Consider the following 11,518-nt stretch of genomic DNA (forward strand, 5'->3'; position numbering starts at 1 on the left):
TCATCGTTTTTTATGGCTGCATAATATTCCATCCAACACCATTTATTAAACATGGAGTCCCTTCACCATTGCTTGTTATTGCTGGGTTTGTCAAAGATCAGATGGTTGTAGATGTGTGGTGTTTCTTCTGGGGTCTCTGTTCTGTTCCATTGGTCTATGTCTCTGTTTTGGTACCAGTACCATGCTGTTTTGATTACTGTAGCCTTGTAGTATAGTTTCAAGTCTGGCAATGTGATGCCTCCAGCTTTGTTCTTCTTGCTTACGATTGTCTTGGCTCTGCGGGGTCTTTTGTGATTCCATATGAAGTTTAAAGTGGTTTTTTTCCAGTTCTGTGAAGAAAGTCCTTGGTAACTTGATGGGGATAGCATTGAATCTATAGATTACTTTGGGCAGTATGGCCATTTTCATGATATTGATTCTTCCTAATCATGAGCATGGAATGTTTCTCCATCTGTTTGTGTCCTCTCTTATTTTGTTGGGCAGTGGTTTGTAGTTCTCCTTGAATAGATTCCTTTACATCCTTTTGTTAGTTGTATTCCTAGGTATTTTATTCTCTTTGTAGCAATTGTGAATGGGAGTTTGCTCTTGATTTGGCTCTCTGTTTGTCTGCTATTGGTATATAGGAATGCTTGTGATTTCTGCACGTTGATTTTGTATCTTGAGACTTTGCTGAAGTTGCTGATCGGTTTGAGAAGATTTTGGGCTGAGACGATGGGCTCTTCTAGATATACAATCATGTCATCTGCAAATAGAGTTTGACTTCCTTCTTTCCTAATTGAATACCCTTTATTTCTTTTTCTTGCCTGATTGCTCTGGCTAGAACTTCCAATACTATGTTGAATAGGAGTCATAAGAGAGGGCATCCTTGTCTAGTGCCTGATTTCAAAGGAAATTCTTCCAGGTTTTGCTGTTCAGTATGATATTGGCTGTAGGTTTGTCATATATAGCTTTTATCATTTTATGATATGTTCCATCAATACCTAGTTTATTGAGAGTTTTTAGCATGAAGGGCTGTTGAATTTTATTGAAAGCCTTCTCTGTATCTATTGAGAAAATCATGTGGTTTTTGTCTTTGGTTCTATTTATATGATGGATTACATTTATGGACTTGCATATGTTGAACCAGTCTTGCATTCCCCGGATGAAGCCTACTTGGTCATGATGGATAAGCTTCTTGATGTGCTGTTGCAATCTGTTTGCCAGTATTTTATTGAAGATTTTTACGTCGATGTTCATCATGGATATTGGCCTGAAGTTTTCTTTTTTAGTTGAGTCTCTGCCTGGTTTTGGTATCAGGATGATGTTAGTCTCACAAAATGACTTAGGGAGGATTCCCTCCTTTTGTATTGTTTGATACAGTTTCAGAAGGAATGGAACCAGCACCTCTTTGTATATCTGGTAGAATTCGGCTGTGAACCCGTCTGGACCTGGACTTTTTTTGGTTAGTAGGCTATTGATTGCTGCCTGTACTTCAGCTCTTGTTATTGGTCTATTCAGGGTTTCAACTTCCTCCTGGTTTAGTCTTGGTAGAGTACAAGTGTCTAGGAATTTATCCATTTCTTCCTGGTTTACTGGTTTATGTGAGTAGAGCTGTTTGTAGTAATCTCTGATGGTAGTTTCTATTCTGTGGGATGAGTGGTGATATCCCATTTATCGTTTTTTATTGCATCTATTTGATTCTTCTTTCTTTTCTTTTTTATTAATCTGGCTAGTGGTCTGTCTATTTTGTTGATCTTTTCAAAAAACCAGCCCCTGGATTTATTGATTTTTTGAAGGGTTTTTTGTGTCTCTTATCTCCTTCAGTTCTGCTCTGATCTTAGTTATTTCTTGTCTTCTGTTAGCTTTTGAGTTTTTTTGATCTTGCTCCTCTAGCTCTTTCAATTTTGACAATAGGGTGTCAATTTTAGATCTTTCCTCTCTTCTCTGGTGGGCATTTATGGCTATAAATTTCCCTCTCAACACTGCTTTAAAGGTGTCCAAGAGATTCTGGTAAGTTGTGTCTTCATTCTGGTTGGTTTCAAAGAACATCTTTATTTCTGCCTTCATTTCATTGTTTATCCAGTCAACACTCAGAAGAAAGTTGTTCAGTTTCCAAGTGGTTGTGCAGTTTTGAATGTGTTTCTTGATCCCAAGTTCTAGTCTGATTGTGCTGTGGTCTGATAGACTGTTTGTTATGATTTCTGTTCTTTTGCATTTGCTGAGGAGTGATTTGCTTCCAATGATGTGGTCAATTTTAGAGTAAGTGCAATGTGGTGCTGAGAAAAATGTATATTCTGTGGATTTGGGGTGGAACATTCTGTATATGTCTATTCGGTCTGCTTGGTCCAGCTCTGCATTCAAGTCCTGGATACCATTGTTAATTTTCTGTCTCGTTGATCTAATATTGATAGTGGAGTGTTGAAGTCTCCCACTATTATTATATGGGAGTCTGAATCTCATTTTAGGTCATTAAGAACTTGCTTTATGTATCTGGGTGCTCCTGTGTTGGGGGCATATATATTTAGGATAGTTAGCTCTTCCTGTTGGATTGATCCTTTTACCATTATGCAGTGTCCTTCTTTGTCTCTTTTGATCTTTGTTGGTTTGAAGTCCATTTTATCAGAGACTAGGATTGCAACCTCTGCTTTTTTTGTTCTCCATTTGCTTGGTAAATCTTCTTCCACCCCTTTATTTTGAGTCTATGTGTGTCTTTGTATGTGAGATGGGTTTCCTGAATACAGCACACCAATGGGCTCTGACTTTTTAGCCAGTTTGCCAGTCTGTGTCTTTTGATTGGGGCATTTAGGCCATTTAGATTCAATGTTAATATTGTTATGTGTGGATTTGATCCTGCCATTTTGTTACTGGCTGGTTTTCTTTCCCATTAGTTGACTCATTTTCTTCATTGCATTTTTGGTCTTTGCCAACTGGTTTGCTTTTGCAGTGACTGGTATTTGTTTCTTTCTATGCTTAGTGTTTCTTTCAGGAGCTCTTGTAGGTCAGGTCTGGTGGTGACAAAATCTCTCAATAATTGCTTGTCCGTAAAGGATTTTATTTCTCCTTCACTTATGAAGCTTAGCTTGGCTGGAGATGAGATTCTGGGTTGAAAGTTCTTTTCTTTAAGGATGTTGAATATTGGCCCCCACTCTCTTCTGGCTTGTAGGATTTCTGCCAAGAGATCCGCTGTGAGTGTGATGGGGTTTCCCTCTGTGGGTGACCTGACCTTTCTCTCTGGCTGCCCTTAACATTTTTTCCTTCATTTCCACCCTGGTGAATCTGACGATTATGTGTCTTGGGGTTGCTCTTCTTGAGGAATATCTTTGTGGAGTTCTCTGTATTTCTCGAATTTGAAATTTGGACTGCCTTGCTAGGCTTGGGAAGTTCTCCTGGATAATATCCTGGAGCATGTTTTCCAGCTTGGATTCATTCTCCCTATCATATTCAGGTACACCGATCAAAGCATAGATTTGGTCTTTTCACATAATCCCATATTTCTTGGAGGTTTTGTTCATTTCTTTTCACTCTTTTTTCTCTTGTCTTGCCTTCTCTTTTTATTTCATTGAGTTGATCTTCAATCTCTGATATCCTTTCTTCTGCTTGTTTGATTCAGCTATTAAAACTTGTGTTTGCTTCACATAGTTCTCGTGCTGTGTTTTTCAACTCCGTTAAGTTGTTTATGTTCTTCTCTAAGCTGGTTATTCTAGTTAGCATTTCGTCTAACCTTTTTTCAAGGTTTTTGGTTTCTTTGCATTGAGTTAGAATGTGTTCCTTTAGCTCAGAAAAGTTTGTTATTATCCACCTTCTGAAGCCTGTTTCTGTTAATTCGTCGCACTCCTCAGACAAGTTGTGATCCTGTTCTTGAGGAGCTGTGATCCCTTGAAGGAGAGGAGGTGTTCTGGTCTTTGATGTTTTCATATTTTTGCTCTGTTTTTTTCCCCATCTTTGTGGATTTACTTGGCAGGGAGCTGCTTGATGAGGTCGCTTGTCTGCCTGTGGAGGCACTACTGGTTTCTAGGGACTCCTTCAGGTTACTAGGGAAGCTTCCTGCGTCTTTTTTGTTTATGCTGGGAGATTAGGCCCACCTTTTCCACTGACCTGTAGGTGCTCCTGGGTTGTCAAGAATGCCATCCCGTTGCTACGTAGGCTTCCTCTGTTTTTTGTTAAAACATGTAGCCCAGTCCCACCCTTCTAGTGGTGGGTCGTGCCCTTCCTCCACTGGGCTGGATCATTCAGGGTTCATCTCAGGCTGTGGCACTGGCTGTGCAACCCACTAGAGTCAGAGCTTCAGCCCTCTGGGGTTTGTGGGGGAGGGTAGGGACCCGCCCAGCCACACCTGGCCATCTCCACCTTTCAGCTTCCTCTCTCTCTGGTCATGGGTTAGGGGCCCGCCCAGTTGCTCCCACTTACAGCTCCCTCTCTCTCTGGTTAGGGGGAGGGGCAATAGCTCAGTCCTCAGGCTCTTATTCAACTCTGCGCTTATAATTCCCAGTGGTTGACTGGCAAAGATCCCCTGTTCTGTGTATTGCTGAGGATTTGGGGGAAGCGCTATATCTGGACTGGAGCACTAGAGGGGGAGTCTCGGACTCACTGGTCAGATGCACTTTCTGAGTGAAGTAGCACCCCTCCCTGCCTCGGTCTGCCCTGAGTGGGCTTTGCTTGCCATCGGACCAGACCTGTTGAAATGCACCTGGTACCTTGGTTGGAGCTAGGAGATCTCTGGATTTCTGTGTCTCTCGCTGGGTGTTGTGTCCTGGAGTTGTGTCTTGGATCTTGGATCTATCATGTTTAAGAACTTTAACCAATCAAGAATGACTTCTAAGAATGAACTGTGTGCTTCCCTCTAGAGGTGAGCTCCTCAGAGGCGGGGGTTATGTTTTAATCATCCACTCATCCCAGAACTTCCCCCCTATCAGGGGCGTGGTGTTAAGTGTTGCTTTTCCTGAGTGAATGAAGGAATGTATACATGCATGTATGACAATGCAGGACAGGCACTTTAGGAGCATAAGAAATAGACATGATTACCCTGCAAGAGTTTCTAATATGCCATGATGAGCACAAAGACCCCAGATGATTTAGAAACAATCTGAGACAGGGTATCAGAGGTCCTTGTCATGAAGACTCTACTGACATGGGGCTCAGCGATGTATGACTCATAGCATTTTGGAACACAGGCCCTGAGACATCGCTCACCCAAACAAGTCAAGGGACTTGCCCTAGGCCTTGATGGTCTGGTTGGAAATCTGAGATTGCAACCCCAAAACTAGAGGACATGAAAACATTTATTGAGCCTCTACTAGCTGCTGGGCACTGTACTAAGCTTGTATCCATTCTACAAAACCATATTTAGAGATGGTTGTTATTATCCCCATTTATAGGTAAGTAGAGAAAAGATTCTAGAGGCCAAGAAGCTTGCCTAAGATTCTATAACTCAAATGAGTCTGAGACAGAATTTGAACCCATGCTGATGAACTTCTACTTGAAGTGAACCTTAGCTAGACTCCAATTCAGCTTTCAAATCATAAAAGCCTAGGATCAAACCCTGGTCCTCCCAAAAACTCTTTGACTTCTGTCATCTCAGACCTTCTCATCATCTTTCTGAGCCTCCTTTTCCTCATTTGTAAGATGGGAAATATAATGTCTATGAAGAATAAATAGTATAATGTACACAAAGTACTCTGTACAATAAATAATGGAGATGTATGTCATTTTTATTAATAATGGGGTAGAGAGGAAGGTACATCAGTGCAAAGGCCCTGAGGCAAACACATACACGAGCAAGGTCATGGTAAAGTTCAGTGGAAAGAACGGTCTGGCAGGAGCCAGGAGTTGGACATTGTTATGTCCTTCAAGTAGGATGGACCACTGAGGGAGTGGGAAATGAGTCTAAGAGGTAGGGCAGAGCCAGCACATTCCAGATGCCATGGGATGTCACAGTCCTAATGCTAGCTGGGCTCACAGCCAGTGGTCATCAAAGTGCCCAGTGCTTCAGGCTCTGGCCAAGTCCTCAGACAGGATGGAGGCTCACCTCCTGAACTTCTCTCCTCTGTGGCCCTGCAAGTTGGCCCCAAAAGAGGACCCACGGTGGAACTTCTCACGGGTGTGTCCTCTCCAGCCCAAATCTTTACATCTTGAGGGAAGGAGACTGCCATGTGCTGACAGCACTGTGCTGGGTGCTTTAACACATATCTCATAATCATCTTATATGTGAGGACCACTGTCCATACTTTTTGATGAGGTAATTGAAGGATCAGAGAAGTTCATATAGGAACCTCAGAGGATGAGGTATCAGGAGAGGTAGCATATAGAAACACCCAAACTAATTTAGAATAATGATTGAACCCAGTTCCCCAGCAAGTCCCATCCCTGTGGATTTCCAAGTTGGAACCAGAAATGTGATTATGCCCTCACTGACTGACCACTTAATGATACTTTCTTTATGCTCAGGAAATACGCTCTTCTGCCCCATAAAATCTCTGTGGCAGGGCCAGGATTATCTTTCCTGCTGCACAGATGGTATACTGTGTGTCAGCAAGAGGCGAAGGGAAAATGCCCCTGAACACAGACAGTAGAGCAGAACTTAAGCCCAAACCTCTCTGCTCTGCCACTTACCGCAGTCTCGGCATGGGAATCGCCACCTTTTCAACCATGGAGTTCAGCCGATAATAATCCAAAAACGTTCTTGCCACGTTCCGCCCCAGCTTCATATCTGCAGGTGTGTGGGTTAAGGAGCAACTTTGAAAAGAGATTGAGACAGAGTGAAAAGAGGGCTACTTATAAAAATAGTAACAGTAATAAAAACAGTTACACCACTCATAATCCTAAGCTTTTTGTATGCATTCTCTATTTCGATCCTTGAAAAACCTTAAGTGGTAATTACTATGATTATCCTCATTTTATAGATAAGAAAACTGAGGTGCACAGAAGTGAAGTCATTTGCCTAAGGTCACAAAACTGGGAAGAGGAGGAGCCAGGATATGAGTCTAGGGAGTCTTACCCCAAAGCCTGTGCTCATAGCTTTTAGAGTATGCTGTAGCCTTTGGAAATCACTGGGCTGCCCCATCTGGCCTCAGGTTGATCAGGATGGAGCCAGATAAGCAAAAACCCCAAGGGCTGGAGACCAGGACCTCCTTGACCCTTAGGGCTCAGTCATCCACTTTAGTAAACCTCAGGCACAATGATAAAACCCTGTGACCCTAAATAGTGTCCCCACTGCACCTTGAAATTCCACCAATAATTAATCTTTCTGGTAAAGACTTGTGGCTGGTAAAGTACAGATTTTGGGGTAAGGGCCAATTCCATTAACACCTTAATGTGAATTAGTACAACAGTCATCTATTCAACAACAGAATATCTTCTCTGTGCATCTCAGGGCTTCATATGTGCTCTTTCCTCTGCTGAAGTACCTCCGGACCCCATCCTGCCTTTTCCTTGGCTAGTTTACACCCCTCACTTCTCTAATGAGGTGATATTTCTTTATTAGAGCCCTCCAGGATATTCTTGTCCTCTCATCCCAGAACTGTGATTGGTGCCCTTGCCCCACACTCTCATGAGTCCCGAACTGGCTTCATTCAAAGCACTTATCACTTATCTCACAGTATGGGAATTATGTGTTTACTCAGCTTAATCCTTAGCCATTCCTTCTCCCTCTTCACTTAGCTCTGAACATCCACGCTGTCTCTAACCTTTCTTCAAGACACCTCCCATCTCTTGAATGTTTTCACTTCTTTCCACCCGCCTAGAGTAGGCCAGTATCATCTTTCTCCTAGATTGCTGTCATCCTGTCCTAACTGGCTTCCCTGCCCCAGAATTGCCCCGCTCTGGTCCATTTTCTACAGTGCAGCAAGGGGGATTCTGCAATGCAGCTCTGTGTCCCTCAGCTGAGTAAAACTCGTCAGTGGCTCTGAGTTGCCTTCAAAGTCCAAATCTCTGAGCATGATTTACAGTGCTGTTCATAGTCAGGTCCTTGATTATTTTCTCTTACCTCCACCTACTCCCCTTGCCCTTCACATTCCAGAAACACTGAACTTCTGCCTACAGGCCTGTGCCCTACATGCCATCTTTCTAGACCACTCTTCCTCCCTTCACATGCTTTCCAGGACCCACTCCTTCTGAGCCTCCAGAACTCAATTCAGTTGTCACTCTACTGGATAAGTCTTCTTTGGCTGCCCTTGCTGGGATAGGGGTCTCTCCTAGGTCTTCCCATAACCTCTTCTTCCTGGCCTTTACCAACCAGAACACTAATCATATTGTATTTTACCTGTCTCTTCTTTCCAGTAGCCCCTTCCAGCCTGCAAGCTCTGTGAGATAGAGGTCATATCTGTCTTATTCATCACCTAAACACTCACATACTCATCTGACAATAAGTATGAAATATATATTTGTTGAATTAATAAATACTAACAGCTGGCTGGGCACGGTGGCTCACGCCTATAATCCCAGCAATTTGGGAGGCCGAGGCAGGTGGATCACCGGAGATAAGAAGTTTGAGACCAGCCTGACCAACATAGTGAAACACCATCTCTACTTAAAATACAAAATTAGCCGGGCGTGGTGGTGCATGCCTGTAGTCCCAGCTACTCAGGAGGCTGAGGCAGGAGAATCGCTTGAATCTGGGAGGCAGAGGTTGCAGTGAGCCAAGATTGCACCATTGCACTCCAGCCTAGGCAACAAGAGCAAAACTGACTCCAAAAAGAATAAAAATAAATAAATAAATTATAGCTAATACTTATATAATGTTTAATATGTGCTGGGCAAGCTTTTTTCTTTTTACTGTAAGTTCTGGAGTACATGTGCAGAATGTTCATGTTTGTTACTTAGGTATACACATGCCGTGGTGGTTTGCTGCACCCATCAACCCATCATCTACATTAGGTATTTCTCCTAATGCTATCCCCTCGAGCCTCTCACCTTCCCACAAGCCCCAGTGTGTGATGTTCTCCTCCCTGTGTCCATGTTTTCTCACACATAGTCCAACCCCACTAATGAATTAGAACATGTGGCATTTGGTTTTCTGTTCGTGTGTTGGTTTGCTGAGAATAATGGCTTCCAGCTTCATCCATGTCCCTGCAAAGGACATGAACTCATCCTTCTTTATGGCTGCATAGTATTTCATTGTGTATAGGTGCCATATTTTCTTTATCCAGTCCTTCATTAATGGACATTTGGGTTGGTTCCAATTCTTTGCTATTGTGAATAGTGCTGCAATAAACATACATGTGCATGTGCTTTTATAGTGTGGTTTTGATTTGTATTTCTCTAATGAACAGTGATGATATGTTTGTTGGCTGCATAAATGTCTTCTTTGGAGAATTGTCTGTTCATATCCTTTGGCCAATTTTTGATGGGGTTGTTTGTTTGTTTCTTGTGCATTTGTTCAAGTTCCTCGTAGATTCTGAATATTAGCCCTTTGTCAGATGAATAGATTGCAAAAAGTTTCTCCCATTCTGTAAGCTGGCTGTTTACTCTGATGATAGTTTCTTCTGCTGTGCAGAAGCTCTTTAGTTTAATTAAATCCCATTTGTCAATTTTGGCTTTTGTTGCCATTGCTTTTGGTGTTTTAGTCATGAAGTCTTTGGTGCTGGCAATCTTTTAGTACCTTATGTATATTTACTTATTCAATTCTCACAATAACTCAATCAAATAGGTGTATTAGTTCCACTGTTTAGAGAAGATAAGTGATTTCCCCAAAGATTGGGCTCCTAATGAAGAGCTGGGATTGAAAATGAGTACCCTGACTGCATGTGTTTGTCTGCCTTCCCAAACTACCTCTCCAGCACCTGACCCATTCCATATTCACTTCTGTGTCTCTCTTTCCTAATATGTGGTTCAGCATCCTCCACCTACTGAGAAACAAGACTCACAACCCTGACTCATGAGCAGGTGATGGGGGCATGCAGAGTAATATGTAGAGAAGGAGGAACCTGAGATTTCTTTGAGAGGATCAGTGGAGAAAGACCATTCTCAGCTGGGCTATAAAGGCAGGGCAAGTGACGGGGCATTTCGGGGAGAAGACACAGAGTGAGCAACAGTGCAGAGAAGATTTACCATCCATCCATCCATCCATTAATCTATTCATCCATTCATTCAACAAGCATATTTGGAAGGCTGTAGTGTGCCAGGGCCTGTGTGAGGGGAATGTTTGGTGGCAGGGGTCTTCGTAGGTCACAGCAGAAAGGACGAAGTAGAGTGGGAAGTTGCTTGCATTTGCAGCATTGTTGGGCAGTTGCTCCAGGCCTTTCTTCAGAGCTGTCTGGGGCTGGGCCAGGTCTTTGGGGCCATTACTCCCTCCAGAACCATGGAGATGGACAAATGTTTGAGAAATAGGCAAGTGAGTTCTCAGTACCTTCTTCAAAAAGTTCCTAAGAGGCAGAGGTTGCAGGGGGCTGAGACCATGCCATTGCACCCAGCCTGGGCAACAAGAGTGAAACTCCATCTCAAAAAAAAAAAAAGATCCCCAGGCTGGGGTTGGACATGGCCTAGGACATGAAACCTAACATTTACAGAGCCTCTACTATGTATCAGGCACTGCACTGGGTGCTTTGCCTATAAGAGCATTTTAATTTTCAAAACAATCCAGTAATGAATGCTATTTTATCTCTTGTTTGCTATGAGAGGTTAAGGAATTTGCTCAAGGCCATGTAACTGGTAATGTCACTGTCAGGACTCAAACCCAGGCAGGTTTGACTCCAGAACCATGAGTTATCCACTATCCTGGCCCATTTCCTGATTTGAAGGCACCTTTTCTGTCAATGCCTGAGTCATCTCAGGCCTGTGCCTGGTAGGAGAAGGGAAAACACCAGACAAGTTGTTTATGACAGTTAAATGTACTGCAGGCTTGCTGGGCTCAATCTGCCACCTGCTTTCTTCCTCTGGACGTGACCGACTTTCTCTGTCCTCTTCTTTAAAAAGTTCACAAGCTGGCATTGGGCATGACCTCTCTGAGCAGCAGACTCTAGTGGCAGTCTCACCCAGCTTTCACCCAGCCAGTCTCCAGTTGGCTGGAGGAAACCAAATCGTGGTTGTGTGTGCCAGCAAGAGCTACAGGGCACAGAGGGAATCAGAGCTTCCTGTGAATTGAGCTAAAAGGTTGTAGCAAACGTTTTGGAGGCCGATGTATTTAATCCAAATCCTGGCTCTGCCACATGCTGTGTATTTTCCAAAGATGCCTGTGACAATATCTCCAATCTCACGTGTTATTGTATTACATGACCTTGCCACTCCTTCCACTGAGAGGTATACCCTTTCCTTGAATTTAATGGGTTTGTGACTTGTTTTTAACCAAGAGAATGGCAGAAGTGAGAGAAGTGAAATAGTGCAACTTCTGAAGCGAGGCCAGAAAAGGTGAAGTAACTTGTACTTGCTGGCTGAAATTCTCAAGCTGGAGTCCTGAGCCTCCATGTGAGCAGTCTGACTGCCCGGAGACTCTGGGACCCTGAGATTACAGATAGAGAAGAGAGATTCCTGGCCAGCCTACAGCTCCTCCAGCCCTCTACTGTGCCATCTCCAGCCCTCTACTGTTCCATCTCCAGCCCTCTACTGT

The 11,518-nt window shown here is 43.2% G+C and overlaps 1 protein-coding gene across 3 annotated transcripts in view; it reads right to left on the bottom strand.

Annotated features, from left to right (window-relative positions):
• Window positions 1-11,518, bottom strand: part of AGBL4 (ATP/GTP binding protein like 4) — a 545,910-nt gene that overhangs the window by 17,381 nt on the left and 517,011 nt on the right. For 2 of the 3 annotated variants that reach the window (XM_032247529.1, XM_032247527.1), the window contains exon 8: window positions 6,589-6,685. In XM_032247529.1, the coding sequence (XP_032103420.1) occupies window positions 6,589-6,685 (97 nt within the window). Of the gene's footprint in view, window positions 1-5,668; window positions 6,031-6,588; window positions 6,686-11,518 lie in introns of those variants that run through there. The other variant, XM_032247528.1, reaches the window with a different exon arrangement.

The sequence above is a fragment of the Sapajus apella genome, unplaced genomic scaffold (assembly GCF_009761245.1).
Source record: "Sapajus apella isolate SASKATOON/1434 unplaced genomic scaffold, GSC_monkey_1.0 scaffold62, whole genome shotgun sequence".
NCBI lineage: Eukaryota > Metazoa > Chordata > Mammalia > Primates > Cebidae > Sapajus > Sapajus apella.